Consider the following 23,162-nt stretch of genomic DNA (forward strand, 5'->3'; position numbering starts at 1 on the left):
GAATTCTCGAACGTGCGTGCATTTTTTCGGGCAAATTATAAAACTGCGATTCGAAATCGCCGAGGTCGAAGTCCGCTTTGATCAAGCGCGTGTCCGTCGAGTATCGCACGCACATTTCCGTGGACTTTAATCCACCCGTGGGTCGGGCGAAAGTCGCCAGCTGGCGAGAGCTATTTTGAACGGCGCGGTGCGACGTTGCCACGTTTGTCACGGACAGCTCTCGTCGGTCGTCGCCGCGATCGAACAAGTTCAAACACGTGCCATCGTGTTTTGCTCGCTCGGCGTAGATAACCGCGAGCGCCTGATGAAACAACAACGGCGTTCCGACATTTTCACCCGACTGCTCGCTCTTGCTTTTTACGCGTGCGGTCCGTTGCGTTTACGACGAGGTCGTTTCGCTGAAAGATCGCTCCGTTCTCTTCGTTGCTACGCGGGATACGATCGAGAACGGACGGGATACGTACGTAGGATAAACGCGTGAACTTCATAAAACTAAACGATCTATTTTATTGCGTCGAGACGAGATAAAAGGTCGATCCCTGTACGCAAGAGAAATCGGAACGTTGCAGGTGACGGATCGGTCGTAAAGCTGCCAAGTGCGGCGATCTTCAATTGATTTCCGACCGCGTGAGCTTTGGACAATTTTTCTAGGTGCGTCATTCTCCGCAGCGATACCCTCCGGTTGGGCTGGACAAGAAATCAGGTTGCTAGCTTGCGGCAACGGTGAGAGAGCGCGTCGGGAAGCGTGGCAACGCGGCACGACTGCGTGAGCGGGATGCGCGGCATGAATAGCATCGACGCGACGTTTGACGAGCCGCCGCGTTGACGGGGGTATGGCGGGAAAGAGAATCGGCGCACAGCATGGAGGACGAGTCGGAGGGGCGGTGAGAGCGCGCGCGGAGAGAGGGGACGTAAAAGTTTCCACGGCGGTGGGGACGCGGCCGGAGGAACGGGAGGAGAATGTGCCGCCGGTTGGTCGCAGCCGTGCGTGTGTAATATAACCAAGGTAACGTTACTGGGTGAAGCTGCCATCCGCGGGAGCCCTTTTCGAAATTTTCTACAACCCTCTACCCTAGCCTTATGCCCGAATGGCGCGTAACATGCTCCAGCAATCGTTTTAGTGCTTAGCTTTAAACGTTCACAATGTTTTCATCGTGATCCGTTTAACGAAATCTCGTTAGCTGCACCTTTTATGCCCGTTGTCCTTCGTAAATAAAATAACGCGTTTGAAGGGAACAAAGATAATACAAAAAGTGTAATCAATAGAATCAGGCCTCTAATTTTGACGTCAATTCATTTCCCGAGCGCGAGCTTACGAGGAAACTTCTTCGAAAATTAATACTGCGCAAAAACAGTACTGATAGATTGAAAAATGAATTGTAACAATCGAGTCACTTATCGATAAGTAAGAGTAACCTTTCAAGGGGCGACGCGCTTCGACGGTGATTCGAAATAAAGATTGGAAGCCGCGCTTAATCGGTAGATAAATAATTATCGCAAATATATAGAAATTGATTCCGAGTGATGCGTAATTCTTATATATTTCACTTTTCTTGCAATTTTCTGGAAACTATACTTATAGTTGGAACAAATTAGTTTAAACTTTTACCTATTTAAACGAAATTTTATATTGTACTTTTTAGTACATTATCTTTATTTTAGAAACATTACTTCAGAACAAATTTTTTAATTCACATTGAAATATACGATAAAGAAGAAGAAAGGCTTTCTTCTTTTCTTTCTTTTAAAATTTAAAATAATCTCATTCATCGCGTATTAACAACAAAATGTGTATTACGCGATTTCATGATTCGAAATGTATGGAATTTAAAATAATCCGATTCATCGCGTATTAACAACAAAATGTTACGCGATTTCATGATTCGAAATGTATCAAGGTGCTTTTTCATGCTGACGTTCGACGCTCATTTTTAGCGTCAAAACAGGTCACATGATCAAAATTAACGCTGGATAATGGTCAATTTTGATCACGTGATCTGTTTTGACGCTAAAAATGAGCGTCAGCGTCAGCATGAAATAGCACCTTCAGCTTTTAATGCTATTTCTTTATATACATCGTTGTAAACGAAGTCTAATGGCCGCGAACTTCGCAAAGTTCAGAAATGCGCTCTTATCTTCTTGTTTATCTGCGACAGAGCGCATTTCTAACTCACTGTTTTACTGCAGCCAATTAGAGAGCTGCTGAATGGAAGGCAGAGGCACGTGACAACAAAGTAATTGGACGTCGTGAAAAAAAGTGGAATTTTTATCATTAAGTGTCATGAAACACGAGCTTAAAGAGAGAGATGTTAAAATCCGCATCCTGACTCGTTCCGTCGTCGATCCCGGCCAACTTCAGACGACCAACTTTCAAGGCTTCGGCGAACGTGAGCGAGCGGACGCGCGAACGTACGCGCCACGTTCATGCTTCGCTTATACGAGAACGTTCGCTTGCCCGATGCCTGGTCGCAAACGGAAATCGCCGCTTCGCGTCGGACTTCGGGCGGTTTCGAACTTCGCCCGCGCGTCTGTCCTCAACGATCGATCGCGAGCCGGTATATTCGAGAACGCGCGCGTCATGGAACGCGTGCATTCCAAAATCTTCCGTTTTAGCTGATTCTGGAGAAACGTTCGCGAACGTCGGCCGCGTTGGTCCGGTGAAATCGTATAAGGAGTGAGGCGCGCGGAGAGAGGAAGGGACAGAAAAAGAAAGACAGAGAGACGACGAGAGAGGGGAAGAGGGAAGGGGGGGTAGCGGAGAGAAATGCGATTTCCCCTGCCGCGCCCTCTCAACCGTCCGCTCGCCAATCCCCACCGTGCGTGCGCCATCGCCGACCGCGACGTCACCGTTCCCCCACTCCGACGGGTCGTCGGCGCTGCTCAGCGCGCGCGACCTGCCCAGTAAATGCGAGGTTTCCGTTTGGCGGGTGCAGTACGTGCTAGTGCGAGGTGCGTAATAACGCGCGCGGTACACGGACGGGCCCGTGCGTATCTTGACGGCGTCGTCGACGTCGTCGTTGTCGCGTTGCTGTTGATGTCGTTGTCGTCAGCGGATTGACCGACCTCGGACGCCGCTATGCCGCTCAGCATCGGTGTTAACCTACGGGTAACCGGCCACTGTAATCAGGGCGGTCGCAAGTACATGGAGGACATGTTTTGCGTGGCGTTCCAACCGACACCGGACGACAAGGACCTGGAGTACGCGTTCTTCGGGATCTTCGACGGGCACGGGGGCGGCGAGGCGGCGACCTTCGCCAAGGAGCACCTCATGGACATAATCGTGAAACAGAAGAACTTTTGGAGCGACCGCGACGAGGATGTGCTACGGGCCATCAGGGATGGATACATGAACACGCATTATGCGATGTGGCGGGAGCTCGGTAGGATGCACGATTACGCGTGATCGCTGATTTACTCGCACGCGCGACGATTCCGTAGCTTCCGCGCGAATTCAGAGCCGCTGACGAGGGCACTGCTGGCTGATACGGTACTCGGCGGCGGCTCCGCCGAGAATTTCTGTCACGGTCCCGCGTATTTCCCCCACTACCGTTGCGGCTAGGCCTGATTAGGTTAGAGTTTAGGTTATATAACCTCGAGAGCTAACCTGAAAATTCGAATTCAAAAATCGGTGGGAGAAGTAACGCAACGCTTTTTGCGGCATCGCGATACTGCGAGCTTGATCCGTAACAGGTTCTACGGTGGTATCGTTGCGCGCGAGTAAAGCATAACGGACATTTTGCTAGTGCTTTGTTCTTGCTCTATCGATCTTGTTCTCTCGAACAATTGTTACCTGTACATATTATAACAATATGTATATATAAGTCGCGACGCGTAACAACTGTCGCACAGGAGCGCGATTACACATCTTGATCTGGAATTCCTTTTCGAATAGACAAATGGCCAAGAACTGCATCCGGATTGCCATCCACGGCTGGCACAACTGCCAGTATTGCATTTATACGAAAGGGCAAGATTTATATAGGTCATGTGGGAGATTCCGCTATCATATTGGGTTACCAAGTCGAGGGTGATCCTCAGTGGCGAGCGAAAGCTCTCACCAAGGATCATAAGCCGGAGAGTGGGCCAGAGATGACACGCATACAGGAGTCGGGTGGTAAAGTAGTTAGCAAATCTGGTGTTCCAAGGGTTGTGTGGAATCGACCTCGCATAGGCCATAAAGGTCCAGTTCGAAGATCAACTCACATGGACGAAATTCCGTTTCTCGCAGTAGCTAGATCCTTAGGTAAGTTCATATAAAATTTTTTTACATGTTAAATTAAAAAAACTTAATCAAAATCTATTTTAGGTGATTTGTGGAGCTACAATTCCGAGTTGAATACTTTTGTTGTCTCTCCCGAACCAGATGTCAAAGTTATTCCAGTTGATGTTAAGTCGCACCGTTGTCTCATTTTTGGTACCGATGGCCTGTGGAATATGCTGTCGCCACAAGCTGCAGTAGCTATTGTCCAAGCTACAGATAGACACAACGAAAAGCATTTAATAGCTTCTCAACAGACTGGCAGTGGAGTAAGTTCTGTCACTTTATGTGCATATATTATTTAGTTTGATGATTATAAGATATATAAACGTTTTGATTGGCAGGTTGAATCACAGATGTGGATAAATCCTTCAAAAAGTCTTGTAGATCGTGCATTAGAAAGGTGGTCATCAACCAGATTACGGGCAGACAATACTAGCGTTGTAACGTTAATGTTAGATCCATCAGGACCATGTCGTGGTGAGGTAAATATTGTTTTTTTTATTTTCTTTTGTATTGTAACGTGAGTTTTAATGTTACAAGTTTTAATATATATTAATGATAGATTATACGAGGTTTGATCAAGAAGTTCCCAGAATTTTTATTCATTTCAAAAAAGTATTTTAATCTGTCCCTTTCAAAGTAGTCTCCATCGAATATAACGCTCTTATACCTCAAAACACTTTTGAAATACACTTTTTGTATAGCTTTCAGCTCGTTCAACGAGTTTGCCTTTATCTCCGCTCATAAAAACGTTGTCTTTTCATGGTTATCTTCATCTTTGGGAACAGGAAAAAGTCGCAGGGGTCCAAGTCCGGGAAGTACAAGTACGGTGGCTGAGGCAAAAGCATCCAATATTGTTGAAAATTTATACATATGTCATGGATATGTGTGCCTACATCATAACCACAAATGTGTTCAATCGGATACGTATAGCGCAGGAAATTCAAAAATTCTGGAAACTTTTCGATTACTACAGTGTTATGTTTTATCAGAAATTAACGAACAAGTACTGAAACGTGAGCTGGTGTATTGTCGTGGTGCAATTTCCACGAGTTGTTTTCCCATAATTCTACTCGGTTTTTTCGGACAAGTTTGCTTCACGCGAACGATGTAAAACTTTCAGCAAATGTTTTGTTCCGGCATTTGCAAAATTAAAAAAAATCGCTGAGCACGACAAATGCGTCTTACTTATTTGCCTGTCAAAGACAAACTATGCATCCAATATTACTGAAAATTTACACATATGGCATGGACATGTATACGCAAACAAAAATGTGTTCAATCGGATAACGCCGGAAATTCAAAAATTCCGGGAACTTGATCAGACTTGGATTGATTTGGAGATTTCGAGGATTGAAACGAGAACCTTCGATTTGGAATAATGAGCAAGGAATTTGTGAAAGCTATTTGCAGAATACGAAAGAACGAATCGGCTAAAATATTTTTTTCTGTTAAAGGTATTGTTTAATCAGAAGAAGGATCGTGTGATACACCATGGAACAAATACAACAGCGGTACCTGCGAACGTTGTGGAAACCAGTCCAAAAGTTCCAGCACCCTGTGCGCCAATACCGCCGCCAAGCGCTTCCACGAATGTCGACATTGATCCCAAACAACCGGATTCGTCAAACGGAAGTGAAGAAATCACTGACGAAACATCACAGTCGGAGACAGCCGTGAATCCTGAGAAGCTAACCTTGTCAGAGATTGATGTCCCTTCGGACCAGGACACTGCGACGGATAAAAATATCGAGGCGAACGATGTTGCAGAAAGTATTCAAGTCGACGAGGTCTCCTCTAGTCAAATGTTCGAAGAAACTGGAGAATCTGAGAATAAGAAAGCAAACGAAGTCGCGGATGTTACATCGGAGAATCTCGATGACGAAAAACAGCGAACAGCTAAACAGGAAAAGGAAACCGTGCAGCTGAATAATGACAACACGCAAGTCCCAGTCGAGTCCGATCCAAAATCGTGTAATCATATTGAACCTAAAGACGAGACGGCAGACAAGACGGAGGAATCGAACGTAGCACAGCAGAACGCACCTTCCAACGCGAATGAGGAAGTGGTTCCTTTTATGAGTAGGTTACTCCGAAGTGGCGGCGTTGTGCCCCTCAAAAGCAACAGTTTTGACGGCGGCGAGGTGAGAAACATCTTAAACGGATTGAGGCATAAGCCACAGCACCCTTTATTTGCCGCTGCACGAGCGAACGACAGAACGATAAAACGTCGGCACAGCTTAAATTCCTCACAGGCGTCTCAGAATACTTTTCCCGATGCCGCACCGAATCCGGAGGTACCAAAGACTTACATGAGCGTTAAATCGCGGTACAGCAGGATATCGAGCGCAAAGACGTCCGTCGTGGCAAACGTGCCGACGGAGGAGAAGACGAAGGGCATGTCCTCGAAGCGAACCAACGGTGATTGCACTGTCGGCAGCAAACGGCGATACAGTGCGATCACGCAGGCATCAGTTGCATCGGTTGGAGTGGAGAACGGCTGCGCGCAGCAAGAGCCTTGCGTGAAGAGGAGGACGCGCTCGGAAGATCGGAGGCAGAGTCCCACAGATGAGAACGATCCGGCCAATCAAGCGAAGGAGGATGCCAGTAGTCGGCTAAGTTGGCCTACATCAGATGGACGATCGGATTCAACATTGCCATCATTGAACTCCACTACGACGACGCTATCTGGACAGGACAAACTCTCCGCATCGAGCACCTTCGAACGTAGGAGTCTAGGCAAAAAGGTTACACCTGTTAAAGCAATTAGGAGGCCTTCCATCAATGGTACGGGTCGACTGCAGCAGCTGAGGGGTAGCTTTGGCCTAAGAGATTGGGATCAAGGCAGGAACAATCGGGCGAACGGTTGTAGCGATAGGAGAACGTTGAATAGGACAGTAGCGATTATCGGACCGGACACGACGATACCGCAGCGATGGCTAAGGTCGGTTTGTTAGTAGTACGTTCTTAAAAGTAAAATTTAATTCAAATTAAAATGTAGCCATTTCACGAAGCGATATGCGACTTGCGGTTACCATTATTATTTTAAAGATTAATGATTGTAATTAAATAATACAAAATGATATAGTTGCGCATTTTGTCAAACTTTGAACGCATTCGATACGATGTTTTACTAACTTGCTGCTTTCTTTTTCACTTAGATCCGACACAATGGCGGCGACACCTGTAAAAACATTACGTTCGCGTAACGTAGATATTGCCGGGCATACGATATCCGCGCAATTAGTTCACCAGTACGGAGTAGTGAAGCAAAATCGATTGCCTCTACCGGGCAAGCTGAAGCAGTCCAACAGTGGAGCGTTGCAATCGAACAGAGTCAGGTCTTCCTCGTTGTCATCCAATAAACTTAAGCAAGCGAGCAGTAACGGTGGAAGCGTGAGTACTTGCGCGGCCATTAATACTGCAACCACGGGCTCCACTTCTGGCATAGCTAAGAGGGTCAAGTCACCTTACAATCCCAGCGCTCGGTCACTGAGCACACGGTCTCGTATCAAACGTCTTGGAAAATAATGGAATAGCTAATGGACGTAGTTTTGAAAATTTCAGTGAATGTTAGGGTATGGTACTTCTTACCCTTATTTTTTTTTTATCTGATGATGCAAAATCAATATTGTTGTATACATTTTCTATGTCTATTGGAAACTTTCTTGCACGCCTTTATCTTTGGATTCATATGGTATCTTTAATTTAAAATCTTTACTATATGAATGGGTTTGAGCATTGTTAATTAATTTTATTACTATGTAATTAATACTATTTTGTTTTCAGACATTGTATAACTGTTTAGGTATATATTGAAATTTATTATTTCGCTTTGGCTGTATATAAATTTTTATACCTACTTATGACATGAACATTTATTATCGATTTATTGAACGCTTCCTTGTACTTTTGTTATCGAAATGAAAATGAAGCTAATGCCTTGTTCTTATGATCCATGTTTCCACGCCCATTTCATTTTATAAAATGTTACTTTTTTTTGTTGGATGTGGAAACATACACATATATACATTCATATGTGCATGTAGGTGAAATAAATTGCTCTCCCATTCTGTTTAATGAACATGTTTGTTAATTTTTTTTATAAAAGATTTTGCCATATTATTTCGAACGACTTAAAAAATGAACTAAATTTTATGCTTTTTACAGTACATTTTGCAGTACTATATGATAATTACATCAAAATTTTTCAACATAAATTACAAAGCATACTAATTTTCTCTCTCAAAGAAAAATAATACTTTATCCTCTAAATAAACAAACGTTAATAAACGTTTTTCTTCTCTTATATTAAATTCAAGTATGTGACGTGTAAAAAGTACAGTCAAGATAGAATATCATGAATTATTGCTACCAAGAATTAATATCGTGTTTTGTCTAACAAAATTTATGAAAACTTATTGCCCAGACAAGAATACAAAAATATTCCTTACTTTTTTTTTATGCTTTCCGATATTTGCATAAGCATTGCGTATGAGACAAAATATGAAAGTAAAATTATGGGTAGTATGGCATATAAATAGTCTGACAATAAGAAAGTATGGATGCGAGTAAAGACATGAGCCCATGCATGCGTATCTCACATTCACACGTTTTCAGTGATAACTAGCGAGTCTGCGATCTTCACATTAGGCTAACGAAGTAACACATTAGTGCTGAATGGAATACGAATTGGCGTAATTCTACATGTATGTGTATTTCTAGAAACGATCTCCCCAACGATCACAGTCTTCGACGGCGGCTCGAATTGGCAAATGTTTAAGTCAAAGATCATATGTAGAATATGATTAAGCGTTATGCTATTTTCTAGTACGTAAGATACTTGCAATGATACTGATCTGCCTTGCCTGAATACGGAGTGATTATCGAATAACCAGAATTCTAAGCGAGGCGTAATCAATTTTAATCTTTGATCGCGCTAACGTGCACCAATTTATGGATATAAAATATAGCATAATTGAGTGATATAAACATAGAATTCCAATTTCGGTCAATGATTTTGAATTCTCGATGGCACTCGGTACGAAGCGTCAAGCAACTTTATTGTGACTTTACTGTGCGATACAAAAGTCTAGTTTATATTATGTTTAGATGGGATATATTTAAGCATGGCTAAACGGTTAAATGGATTCAAATTTTTCTTGGTAAACAATTGTACAACAATTGTGTTCCAAATGTAAATGAGCACTATCATCTAGTGATCTAATAACGATTAAATCAGTAGGGATATAAGAAATTTATATATACATAAATATATATATATATATATATATATATATATACACATACATACATACATATGTACATATTAATATAAGAAGTATAGGGAGTAACAGCATATGTAATCTACATCAATCTCTTGTAAAGTTATCATTATCTTGTGCAAAATATCCTACAAAGAAAAAGGGATATGATGAAGACAGTTCAGGATAAATATCCATTTGGTTTCATCATCATATAGAAATTACGGATGCACAACGTTCGTTTCAAGTTTGCATGTTGCATTTACTTGTATTTTGCCAATAAATAGCAGTTTGTTATCTGATGCCCCGCCAAGACGAATGTATATTATTTCCTGAATTTTGTCTGATTACTTGTGCATGTACTGAAAAGAACATTGTAGAGTAATTCGACGGGAATTAATAGTGAGAAAGAATACATGTGTCTTTTAGATATCAGAGCTTTAGAATTTATACGTTTTTTTTGTTTTTTAAAAAAGAAAGAAGTTATAATAAAAACAATAATGAGTTATATTGAATGTGAAAGCATGAATGTGTTAACTATATATTTATTAATATCGCGTCGATTATTTATTAATTAATTTTCGGAACTAACCCGGTTTTCTGTATTGATAAGATTGCGCAGATAATATGTGCTTGAATGAAGTATATCGTTTTGAAGTGTGTCGAGGATGTTACTGCTTGTAAAATAATAAGCAAACGCGTATAATAACATATAAAGCAAAACGATATAGTTTATTTGAAAGACGAGAAAGATAGAAAACTCGTGCCTATAATAGTTACCAGTAGCGAAGGTGTGTAAAAAAATTATATCTATACGTCGTGCACCAAAAGAAAATCTGTTCTGAAAAATAAAATGGAATATTGCAGTAAAGCCGAATTTTACTGATAAGGACACATGTTAACAAAGCGAATGACGATGATATATATTTTAATAATAATTATCTCTTTTTTTGGTGCATGTTAATTCAGATTTTACACTACGTGTAAATATTGTGCTGATAGGCCCGTATTTATAAATGTACACGTGTAAATAAATTTTAGATGGATGCGCAGGCAGGCAGGAGAAGAGTTAAGACGCAACCCTGATAAAGCGTTCATCGGCTATTGACGGGAGTGTATTGCGAGAGAGATATCTAAGCAGAGGAAAAGTCTACCTTGTGCGCTCCTAGATTTATCACTTGTTACATTGTAAAAATGACGAAACAAAGTATTTTTTAACAAGTGAATTAAGAGTTTATGATGTAAGTAGGAACAAGAAATGTTAGAGAATGACTATGACGGTTTATCTCAGGTTAAGAGAATTGCGACGAGCAAGTTTTAGAGGAACTCGAACAAATGTGTGATCATCGCGTTTATAATCTGTATATTTTAATTAAATAAACTGAAATATACAAATTCTATTATTGAACCAATGCTCGCGAACGTTTAATATTGCTTATCTCTGCAATCCTAATTTAAACAAGTATGAAATCGTCTAATTTTATCAAATTAATTATAGGCATTATTTATTATAATGTCGCAATTACATTAGTCAATTTTATGTTGACTCAAACAGAATGTATATACGCGAAATAAGGTAGTTGACTAGTAATTCAAATTTATTTTCTTTTTTCTCTTTTTTTAGTGAACTATTTAGGATTTTAAATTATATTTTACATAACTGAAAATAAAAACTTTATTTGGACCACCATTGAACTGTGCATAAGAATAAAAAATGAATTTATTTCGTCATTGAATAGTATTGTTATACGAATAAAAAGTTCTGTCAATCCACGTTATTAAATATGAATTATATTATTTGAAAATTGAAGTAATGCGCGGTCAATCACTGATTCGTACTACTAGAAATACAAATTACCATTGATATATAATATAAGTTGTACTGCTACTTCACTTTTTAGTCGAGATAGTGGAGACTCGTAGTGGAGTGTCAAAGAACTAATATCGACCTCGCATTAAACTCTATTTCCAAATTAAACCACGCGGCATCAACGATCCTGACGCTGATCGATGGCAAATGTTTTTCGTGAAGGTAGTGCGTGTCAAGTATTCGAGCGTGATAGTAACAAAGTATCAGGCACATTTTCGTTCATAGTGATACATTATTGCTTTTTAACGAGATTTGATGACACATATCTCGATTTGCTAGCATAAATTAGTATAAAACTTGGCAAGATCACCAGCATGGAGGCGAACGTACAGGAAAATGATTCTGCTACTTCGCTCTCTGAGGATGAGGTTATTAAGAATGCCGAGGACGACATTGATACGAGTAACAACAAAGTGATTTTCGAGTCATCAACGTGCGAGGAGCAAAGCAATGAGAGGCGACGGACGGAAAACGCGTCTAGTTCTTGCCGAGACACAACGGATGACGCTTGCAAAGAACCGAGATTCAAGAAGCCGCTGCTGTTGATCGGTCCAAAACGCGGTAAGATTGGCAAGATTCGAGCGGTGAGCCATAAGGTAGACCCGCCACCGTCTTCCTCTGAGCCGTCACCTTCCTTCGAAGCGTCGTCAGCGAACAAGGAAGCAACTAAAATTACTCACTCGCAAAATGACGAAACTGATAAATCAGTGTCGGAGAGTTCGACGGAAGGGAACGTTTTGCCCGACGTGAATAACGTACCCGTACCGTATCTGGAGCCGAAATGGGGTGGAAAATCGACGGAGGAGTATAAACTGGAGGTTCTTAAGTCCGGGGTAATTCTAGAGAAGATAGATTTAACTGAGAGGAGCTATCATGTAGTAGGGAGATTACCATCTTGCCATCTGTCTCTAGCTCATCCGACTATCTCGAGATATCACGCGATTATTCAGTACAGAGCGACGGCAGATGACAAGCACTCCAAAGGGTTTTATTTGTATGATTTGGAGAGCACGCATGGCACTTTTTGGAACGGTCATCGTATAAAACCAAGATCCTATGTTCAGTTACATGGCGGACACATGATTAAATTTGGTTGCAGTCAGAGAAAATACATTGTACAGGCTCCACCAGAAGATCAGGAAGAGGAATCCGAATTGTCAGTTACCGAGTTAAAGGTTAGCTTTATGAATTCTTTTCTTTCTTACGAGTATATAATTAGTTTGCTACACAATTTTGCAGTGTCTTAATAACATTTTGTCTTTTCTTATATCATATTTATCTTCTGCAGGAGAAACGAATGGAAGAATTGCGGCAGCGAGAGATCAAACAACTGGAAGAAAAAGAAGCCGAAGAAAGGGCGAGAGAGGCTGAGGAAAATGAGGGCATTAATTGGGGAATGGGAGAAGATGCTGATGAGGACACAGACCTGACAGAGAATCCTTATGCGTCTATGGCAGATGAGGAGTTATATTTGGACGATCCTAAGAAAACACTGAGAGGCTGGTTCGAGAGAGAAGGATACGATTTGCAGTATCAAGTTGAAGAGAAAGGGATAGGTCAGTTCCTGTGCTGGATAAAGTAAGTGCAATTACGCAAGCTAAGTTTTTAAAACTTCTATTATGTATCGTATTTGTGCTATGTGATTGTGTAAAAATTGCAGTTTACCTAAGGAATGCTTTGGCGGTCAGTCCATTAAAGCCGAAGCTCTTGTCAAAGGAAAAAAGAAAGAATCAGTCGTTCAATGTGCTCTGGAAGCTTGCAGAATTTTGGACAGGCACGGATTATTGCGACAAGCAAATCATGGTAATGTATATTATAAATAATACATATTACTTTCTGCAGTATGTGTGTTGTCGCTTGAAAAAATTTTATAAAATTTTAGTTTTAATTTTAGTTTTGCACAAATCAGCAGAAGTAGCAGAATTTAATGTACTGAAACTTGTTTAAGTATTTGTTTTACTAAATTGTTAATATTAGATAATTTACGTTATAGAGAGCCGCAGAAAGAAAGCGAGAAATTGGGAAGAGGAAGATTATTACGATTCAGATGAAGATAACTTCTTGGACAGGACAGGAACAGTTGAGAGGAAACGTGAACAGAGGATGAAACAAGCTGGAAAATTTGAAGAAAAGATTGAGACGTATAACACATTGGTACAATACCGTTTTATTCATTATGTCTATTTATATTCTTTTTTAATGTCACACATGTATCTTTTCTAATATATCTTATCTTGTTTCAGACTGAAAAGTATAACGAAATCACTAATAAAATTTCGCACTTGTCCAATCGCTTAAAGGAGGCACAGGAAAATAGTGCTAAAATGGAAGAATTCAACGAGGACTCGTTGGATGCCTTCATGTCTAATTTGAATACATCCACTTTGAGTAAAAGTGATGTGAAGAAAATGAAAATAGAAATGCAAAATCTACGTAAAGAGGAGATGAAACTTGTGAAACTAATAAATCTTACAAAGCCAGCCGACTTGCCGCCTCTCATTTGTCAAGCACCGATAGAAGATGAGAAGGACATGTCACAGCAAACATCGAAATTTCCCGCGAAAAAGATTTCTCAACTTGAAAAAAGGAGGAAACTTTTTGAGGCAAGAGTAAGCGATCACTTTTCATTTGTCTTTTTTTCATTTCTTCATGTAATAATTTCTTTTATTTTACTGTTTTCTAAATAAATAATGTAATATATAATTTTTCAGAACAAAGACTCTGAAAAACTATCATCAGCTTTAAGTAGTAATAATAATATAAATAATGCAGAAGAAGAGGAAGAGGAAGAAGAAGATGAGAATCAAGAAGAATCTAACACGGGAGAAAAGAGAAAAGAAGATATAAATTTCGCGCACGAGAAATCTGCTTCGTGCGAGGACGAAATGGAGCAGAACAGCATGAAAATCGAGGAAGAATCGTCTATCGCAAAGAGTATCAGTCAGGACACGGAAATCAGCAAATTGAGCACGAACGTCGCGAATGACAAGAAACGAAAAAATAAAAAATTGGAGAAAACAAAGAGTCTTAAAAAGCAATACGATCAAGATGTCCACTCGAGCGATTATTCTACGTGGGTGCCACCACAAGGTCAGACTGGTGATGGAAGGACAAGTCTTAATGAAAAATATGGATATTAAGTTACAACTAATGTTGTGTTTAATGTTATAAGAAGAAAAGATGTGTAAATATTCTCAATCAAAAATTTCTTTTACGTTACATAGTACTAGCTTGAACTTTCATTTCGAATAGCATTTATTTTTATTTATTTAATAAATGTAGATATGGTAAGATTAAATTTGTTTATCAAATTTTTCTTTAAATCTTTATATCAGTATCATTATAGTTATATCTTTTAATCGAAAATTGAGGGGACATGTCGATAAGAGCGTAAATATGTTGGTTCCGCAACAAGTGCTAGATGTCACTTTTACGGTTGCATCGGAGTCATCGTCACTACCTGTAAGTAGATCATGGTGTATGGGTTGACGTTTTGGAAAGTTTCTAAGTTTGAATATATAAAGAAATATGGAGTATGTTGAGGATCGCAGTTATTTCCAGACAAGTATGTATTCTCGCATAAATATCGAAGTTGCTATTTTAATTGAACAGCTTGAAGTGAAAATATGAGACCAAGTTTTTCCACTATATAACCTCGCGATCGTTTTGACATCTCTTTTGTTTAAAACACCTGTCACGCTCACGAAATTAAAGCGTCTATTGTATCCCAGTTTGGGCTCCGATTGCCTCTGTGGGATGGTACATCGTAGGACTCGCGGTTATTGCGTATTTCGCGTTTCCGCACATTGAAGAGAAATATAAGAGTTGGAAACTTACGAGAAAACGGCAGGATAATGCTGCGTTTAGCAAGAGTGAGTAGAAACTGATTTATTGAAAGATCCATATTTATAGTTAACCACACGCTGGATATATTAATTTAAAAATAAACTTGCATAATTGTTATCCTTATATGGGAATTATGTGTATAGAAATAGACCAATTACCACAAATGTCGGCCAATGTAGAGTCAGCGCGACAGAAAATGCAGGAAGTCTACAACAAGAGTTGCGCCTTGGCGCAGGTGAAAGAAGAAGAGGTGTCACTTTTGTTATACTGGACATATCAAGATATTTTTTATTATGTTCTACTGTAGATATGAGCAATTTCTTTCTTTTTTTTCTAGGAAAAGGAGAAGAAAAGACAGAAAGTTTTGAAAATGTTAGAGAAAAAAAATGTGGGTAGAAAACTGGGTGATCCAGACGATGATACACCTAGTACAAGCACTAAATCAAATTCACTTAAATCAGGTAAAATTATGCAACTTAAATCGTTGAAGTAAATTCGATTGATGTCGGATTCCAATATACTTAAATATTTGCAGGCTATAATCCTTTGGTGGGTGATAATGCTCGAGGGTATCGTCCCCCGAAACGTAGCTGCTGCAAAAAGGGTGGATGCGGTTAATCATAGTTTTCAAATCTCATGAAAATCGCTCATTCTTGCAAAACAAATATTATGTTACGAAAATTAACGGGGAAAGGAAATAATCGTTATACTCGTTACTGCAATTAATAAGTTTCGTAATCGTTAAAATGAGAGGGCAAATGTGCAAATACATATACACACATAAAATTCTCATACAAGTATTAATTTATAACTGTAACCGGTAAAATAAATAAAGATAAAATTGAATGTATTTATCATATAAATTTTACGCGTCTATTATTTTTATTTATCATTTTAGATCGATTCTTAAATTACTGTATTAGGAATATTATTAGGAATATCGATGCATGGAAAGGAAAAGGTTTAAGTAAATAATTGCATGGACGATTCAATTTTCAACATTACCTTTTATTAATCGTTATCAGTATAATATGCAATGATATATATCAGCATACGTCGCTTTTATACGTGTACGTGGTACTTGACAATAGCAACTGTTACAAATTATCTACAGTCGTGCGCGTGTATGTACTATGTGTATGTATATGTGTGTGACGTGTGTCTCTGTAGTAAGACGCCCCTATCTTATTCTTAAATCTCATCGATTTCACTCGTGCGACGACGGTCGACGAAGAGAGACGAGAACTGCTTCTCTTTCCTTCTCTTCGTCATTGAATAAATTAGAAAATTAACTATAAAAATGCTCATCACGTTTTTTTATTCGTCCGCTGTATTTACAAAATATAAAAAAAGGAAAGATTGAGCTAAACGCAAGTCTCCATCCGACCGTGCGCGCGGCATGTCGCATTCGTACACGCGCGCGGCCGGTAAAATGCAATTTCAGTGAGAGGCTAATAGAAAACGGCCACTATGCCTACTCTTTTTTTTTTCTCTCTCACGGTGCCACCAATTGAAAACCGCTATTTCGTGTTCTTAATGATATGGATTATTTTTATGTAGCTCTAGCTCACTAACTGTCTAATTGATCCCCCGAATGCCAGACTTTCCGCGCCAAGAAATTGCTAGATCGTCCTGCCGGAAAATGCAGTGAACACTTTTCATGTACAAATACACTTATAAACATACACATTAAATATCCGTATAAACACGCTTTAAGTATAAATGTGTATGAACGTCATTTATAGGTAAAATATTGTACGATATTATGATCCCAAAAGAAGAGCGTTGCCGCCGGTGAGTCTGGCACTCTGAGGATTACGTCTTTTTACAATCTCGCACTTCGCATTCCGCGCAGGGAAGTTCTGTGTACTTCAAGCACTATTGTGATGAGACCCGCGCAAGAACCGATTGATCAACATCCATTGATACTATCTGAAATTTTCTTGTTTGGGGCATTAGACGTTAACAAAATTTATGAAATTTAGAAGCTACAAAATTTTACTTTAAGCGCATTCTGCGATAAGGTCGGTCGTGGAGAATCAGTTTTTCTTTTGGAGATATTGGTTGAAAACGTCGATATCAAACTTTCGGTAAAAAAGTTGACTCACTTGAAAACAACGTTTCATTATGTTTACATTCCTGCGGTAATTAAAACTTTTAAACAATTTTCGACAAACATGAGCGACTCTAATACATCACTGGTTTTATTTTTCAATAAATCCTGAATACTCCATAGACTGCATTCATGAAAAAAAATTGATTTGATTCAATTGATGCAACTATCAATTCTGTTTAATTCTGTGGTCTCGATAGGACGTGAAGCTTGAAGTCTGGAGAACATTCCTTCGCAGAAGCAAGGAAATTTGTTTCAATACCGCTACAAATGTAGATTATCATAATTTCGCCTTAACGTTACCGCGGTCATTCCTTTCCCATCGCGCTGCGTGATGGCAGTTTCTAACGACAAATAGGATCGTCGGTCGGTCGTTGGATCGATCGAGAAACGTTATATGCGTATTCGCAAGTCCGTCTGATTCGCGCGACGGACTTGTCACGCATATGTATGAATACATTACATGTATGAGAGCGTGTACGTGTATGTGTGTGTCAGTCGTGCGCTCGTGTCGGTTGTCGGTTCAACGCGAGTCTCGTATCTGCAAAACTCTTCGCCGAGTTAAACGCTACGTACTTTATACAAGTCCTTTCTCTCTCAACCATCGTAACAATAATACAAAGATGACAAATTATAAAAATAATACGTTATCTTTTTCGTTCCTTCGCGCATTGATACGATGGTTTGGCAGCATGTCCGTTGGCTGAATCACGATCATTTAGGAATGGAGATACGGTGCTTCCCGAAAGGGTCACGATTCTGTATATATAACTTCCCGAAGATATATATACATATATACATACATGTATGCGTGTATATGCATATATACCCCTGTACGTGCATGTAATACCCTTTCTCGATGATGCAATTGCATCGCGCTCCCGCCGATCTGAGTCCGCGCATCTATAATATAATCTGGAAGCTGCGGTCCACTCGCGAATCAAGTGCGGCGACTCGCAGCGGCATTTGTCAATCGATACAGTTCTCGTAAACGCTTTTCCAATCACCGCTGATCACCGTTGACGTGGAAAACCATCGCCGCTCGCAATGGACTCGCATCTTAACGGACACGGTTATCCCTCGAGGAAGATGCATCGTCCCTCCGCTTGTCTAACGGGATGCAAATCGACTCCTTCGGAATTCTGTCGATGAGACCAGTCGGCCACGTCATGTACATACATGTACATAAACGATCGTCTTGGCTCTTAGCTACGATGACGATCAATCTCATTCGACCACGTTTCATTTCATTCAGAATATTGAAAATAGCTCCCGTCTCCGTTCAGACAAGCGGAAAGCGAGAGAAAGGAAGACGGAGTGCAGCCCCCGAAAGCACTCGGTTGCCGAACTCGCGTTCTTCCTCCCTCCGACTTGACCTGACGCGACTCTTGCACGATCGCGCGAACTCGCATCGGACGCACACTGGTACGTGTGTGGTGACGACGGATACTTAAGAGATACGCGTCCTACCTAATTACGTTTAATGAGATGCTTCTTTCTAGCAATAGTCTCGCGCGTCTACCTCTGACGACACTCGTTTCTTTCTTTTTTTTAGCCTAAAAGTATATCGAGACGATATCCTCTGCCTAATCGTTACTTATTCCCTCGCCTGCTTGGATGGACTTTTCATATTGAATATGAATCTATGTGCTCGCACGCGACGCCGCGCGTCGTCGCGCGAGTAGACTCATACGCACCGGGACTTACATCGCTACAGTCATGTATCACTAGATAGACCTTAAGTTCAACTCTCTGAGTTAACAAATTTAATTCAATATCTCTGTGCTAGTTAATTACGTCTTTCCTTTCCCTCTTCGCCTCTCTTATTCCCCGACCACCTCCGAGATTCGCAATTTCTGCGTGAAAACTTCTTTCTTCTTATTTTTTTACGGGAATTTTTACATGTGGCTGTGGTCTGTTGCGTTGAATATCTGAATGCGTAATCTGTCGCGCGGGATAATCTCCTCTCTTTTCAGGCAGCTTGTACGGTTCGCGAACCGAAGTGTCAAACTAATCGTAATTGTATAACAAATTTGAGCGATTCACTACTAGCGTCATTGAACGAGTTACATGCGAGTTTTACAATAACGCTAATTATATTATTACTTAATTAAAAATCGTAATTAATGAGTAAGTCGCGTACTCGCATATAAAAGGAAAACTGCACATCCTCGCTCGTCGATAGCATTATTATGAGAAGGAGAGTCGTCGTGGTCGCTCGAGTAGTCGATGAACTCGCCTCCACATAATGTACAGTAATTAAGAACCCAAATCTTGACGGAATTCTTTAAAAATGCGTGTAAAATGTCTCGTTTGTGTATACACGTAAAAAAATTCGCGGATTGCCGATTAAATGAGCGCGCAAAATAGCGCTTTTTGGATTAACGGATGATAAGTAATCAGCTGTATTATGAGTTCAATATAGACAGATCTAATTCGTCTCAAAATTATGTAATAATTTTATCTTCTTAAAGTAATTATATGGGCATAAAAAAATTGTGCCAGATTCAAGATATTCAAATAATTTTTTTTAGATAAAGTTATGGAATATATGTATATATGTATGAAAGATGGAACCTTAAACATTTCAGCGTTCCTCCAGATCCGTCTATAGAAATCATGCAAAAAATGCTGGTTCGAATCATCCGTAAATACATCATAAATACCGCGAATAGACGCAACGTACTCTCTCATATTAAAAATGTGTGCCTCAAAGCTGAAAAAGATAACAAGAGCAAAATTTCACGGTTTTAATGGTATACAATTTTTCTTCGACCGCCACGCAAACGTGCTTTCAATAGTCAATCGTTTTGAATGTACATGTATTTCGTTGTATTTTCGATTTAAAGTACTGTCGTTCGCGAAAAAAGCTAAAGGATAAATATGCAGGAAAAAATACAGAGGTTTAAATTTTCACAAATTTTATTCTCATAGTTTACTTTCATTTATTTAAAATATCATTTTTGATGATAATAATAATAATAATAATACTTGCAATAATAATAATTGAAACTTAATATAATAAAAGATTGTTTTTTTTAATTACAAGTTTCTTGAATGATTTATATGGCGAAAATATCTAAATAAAATAGAAATCAAGTATAAGTATAAGAATAACGCACTTTATATTGATATATTACATTACAACTTCGAAGTACACATTTTTAGCGAACGCATTTTTACTTGTACGTGCTGAATCATGTCGAGTACGTGTGTCATATAAAGTATATGAGATACCTTATGTGTCTCCCACTTACATAATACGAGTTCAATTGATACGGCGTATAAATTAATAACTAATGACTAATCTCGTTAGAATAACTTTGTACAATTTATACACAGGGGGACCGTTTGTGTGATATGATTATATATATATATATTATTTTATATACGCGTTTATTGTTACTTCGTTTCGTGCTAAACGTATTACTAGGTGCGTTCGTTTTGGAAGAATTATACGTCGCCCTTCTTCATGTGGAAATTAGCCCTCAGTTGCCTTAGGATTTAGGAACGTTATTATCCAAAATAATATGCTTCATTTATCATGGCCCAGAGTAGACGACAGGCTGTCGAAAATAAATGCCACGCTTTGCAATGCCGAGCGCGAATCGTTTCGTCGAGCGCGACACGTTAATCCTTTCGCCACGACAATTATGCTTGCCTACCCGCTAAGCTTTCACTGTATACTAAGAGACACGGCTGTAATCACCCGCCTCTAATTGTCCGTATTAAGGACGACTGCAGTCACCTGCCACCGAGATGCCTGTTACGCACTTGGCGTTAAACGCATCCGTTTGATCTTGAGTGTTGGCTGTCTAACATGCAGATGAGGTGTATTATCGAGTTCAGAATCAAACGTGCTCGTATCGCGTGGGGTTCGATTACAAACGATTGCCGCATCCTGGAGGCTGTAATATTACGTTTGGCTTTCGTAATAAAAAATAATCGCAGAACGTGACAACGTTTCCATAAAGATTATCGTAATGAAAGGATTATGTGGATTAAGCAAACACAGCTAATTGACTGAGTAAAGTTTATGCATGATGTTAGGGTGGAACAATGTAAATTTAAATGTTCAGATTATACACATATGATCTAGTAGTAAATTAACTGAAAAATTTGGTTCTCGTAAATAATGTATTTATCTCTTATGATGTAATACTTTTTTTATTGCTATGGTAGCACGATGAAGATTATCGTTTCTTTTCAACCATCTCGAGACTTTGTTTATGATCGTAACAATCTGAAATTGTTAATTGCTTCTTGTAAAATTATATATTGTTTTTAATGAAAGAAATATCTTTTATATTTTTTTTCTCGTGAATAAGATAGAATAATCGGTAATCCACTGACGAGCTGTGTTTGATTAATTTGCATGTGTCTTATGCGACTTGAACCCTTCATTCGCGCTCGATTGAATCTGCCCGTTACTTGCGGGACCGTTATTCTCCTCTCTGTTTGTGCTATTACCGCGTGAAAAAACCTCTGAAATGTCATACACGTAGGGGACATTCATGCTTGGACAGTAATCCCAGAGCGGTTGCGCGACCTTTTGTAACTCGCTGGCACTCAAGCTGAAACACGACTTTTCAAGTTGTCATTTAAGAAATAACTTAATCAGACTAACAGTACCTTTTTCTAACTTGAGATAGCGTGTAGCATGTCATCGAGAATGGCAGTATATATGGCAGTTGAGGATATAACAAACTTTAAAAAATGCCAACTGGAATACTGGCGGCCCGTGCGGCTGCTCAGGGGTTAAATATTCGCTAGAGGAACGTGGCGCAAACCGCAATTTGCAATCAGAGAACAATTATCCTCTTCTCCCTTTCTCTAATAATAATAGTCCTCGAAAGCCGGAATCGCTTTCAGTTTTTTACAATGTGATATAAAGTCAAGAAGTAAATTAATAAGGTCCGATGATACTTTAATCAGTCTATTTGGTAAGAAGAATCTGTTCAAAAGAAGATAATACTTTTTGTTTTCTTTTTGAAAGCCCTTGTCCGTGTACCGAGTACAAAATCGATCGAGAGCGTCGCGTGTAACGTAACGGGGTCCATCCATACGACGTAGCATTTAAAACGCTGTGGACATTGATCACGAAGTTCGTCCTTGCGTGTCCAAGTCTCGAGTGTCGAAATTGCGCTTGTTCCGCGATAAAAGACCATTATTGCGCCGTGGAACACGAGAATACTCGACGAGCTTGAGCTATCACGCCGCTAAATCGGCTAAACGCAAGCACTCACGATTATGAAATACTTATTAATCTCGCGAAAACCATTGAAATCCTAACAATATTACGTAATGTGCTACGTAAAAAAAAGAAATGAAAGCACGACGTTCGCTCCGCGTCGTTACGCATTTGTTCTTTCAAAGCCTGTACGTGATTAACGATTCAAGATCGGAGTAATCAGCCTGCGGGCCGTTAACTATACATAAGGCGCGCTCGGTCGAGCCGTACTCGACTTGAGCGTCCGCGACGCCGCTGACCGTGACACGGCCTCCTTGCAGTCGAGACGTATGATCGTTCGTTGTGATCGAAGGCCGTTCGTTCAGGCACGTCCTGTACTTACTACGTCCAGGCAGGATTTAGCTCTCACGGTGGTCACCCAGCCGACTAGACTCCGTCAGAGCATTCGGATTATTGCCACTTATGAAGATACTATTTAGCTTATTGTATCGCTGACTGCCCGTACTGCTCATCGTGTTCGAGGCCGAGGAGTTGTGCTGGCTGTAGCCGGCTGTCCTCGCGAAGCTAGGCAACTTGTCTGAAAGGAATAATGACAGACGTGTGTTAAGGGCGTGCCT

General features: G+C 40.0%; 4 protein-coding genes across 5 annotated transcripts in view; 3 read left to right on the plus strand and 1 right to left on the minus strand.

Annotated features, from left to right (window-relative positions):
* Positions 1-2,893: 2,893 nt before the first annotated feature.
* Positions 2,894-10,937, plus strand: LOC105274835. 2 transcript variants are annotated; one of them, XM_011331281.3, is made up of 7 exons: positions 2,894-3,380; positions 3,893-4,243; positions 4,307-4,527; positions 4,603-4,743; positions 5,719-7,205; positions 7,423-7,839; positions 10,567-10,937. In XM_011331281.3, the coding sequence occupies exons 1-6, from the start codon at positions 3,077-3,079 to the stop codon at positions 7,790-7,792; spliced, it is 2,874 nt and encodes a 957-aa protein (XP_011329583.1). In that variant the 5' UTR covers positions 2,894-3,076; the 3' UTR covers positions 7,793-7,839; positions 10,567-10,937. The 2 variants fall into 2 exon arrangements, with proteins under 2 accessions (XP_011329583.1, XP_011329582.1); XM_011331280.3 differs by having other exon boundaries at positions 7,423-10,937.
* Positions 10,938-11,532: 595 nt separating this feature from the next.
* Positions 11,533-14,683, plus strand: LOC105274833 (kanadaptin). The gene is made up of 6 exons (XM_011331278.3): positions 11,533-12,570; positions 12,684-12,973; positions 13,056-13,198; positions 13,389-13,549; positions 13,639-14,004; positions 14,107-14,683. The coding sequence occupies exons 1-6, from the start codon at positions 11,710-11,712 to the stop codon at positions 14,533-14,535; spliced, it is 2,250 nt and encodes a 749-aa protein (XP_011329580.2). The 5' UTR covers positions 11,533-11,709; the 3' UTR covers positions 14,536-14,683.
* Positions 14,684-14,779: 96 nt separating this feature from the next.
* LOC105274834 lies at positions 14,780-16,027 on the plus strand. Its single transcript, XM_011331279.3, has 5 exons — positions 14,780-14,960; positions 15,127-15,267; positions 15,385-15,491; positions 15,579-15,702; positions 15,777-16,027. Exons 1-5 carry the CDS (start codon positions 14,924-14,926, stop codon positions 15,857-15,859), a joined length of 492 nt encoding a protein of 163 aa, XP_011329581.1. The 5' UTR covers positions 14,780-14,923; the 3' UTR covers positions 15,860-16,027.
* Positions 16,028-16,241: 214 nt separating this feature from the next.
* Positions 16,242-23,162, minus strand: part of LOC105274831 (roundabout homolog 2) — a 90,937-nt gene continuing 84,016 nt past the window's right edge. The window contains exon 11 of the mRNA XM_011331275.3: positions 16,242-23,122. Within this exon, the coding sequence (XP_011329577.2) occupies positions 22,944-23,122 (179 nt within the window). The 3' untranslated portion in view covers positions 16,242-22,943. The remainder of the gene's footprint in view (positions 23,123-23,162) is intronic.

Source organism: Ooceraea biroi, chromosome 8 (genome assembly GCF_003672135.1).
Source record: "Ooceraea biroi isolate clonal line C1 chromosome 8, Obir_v5.4, whole genome shotgun sequence".
NCBI lineage: Eukaryota > Metazoa > Arthropoda > Insecta > Hymenoptera > Formicidae > Ooceraea > Ooceraea biroi.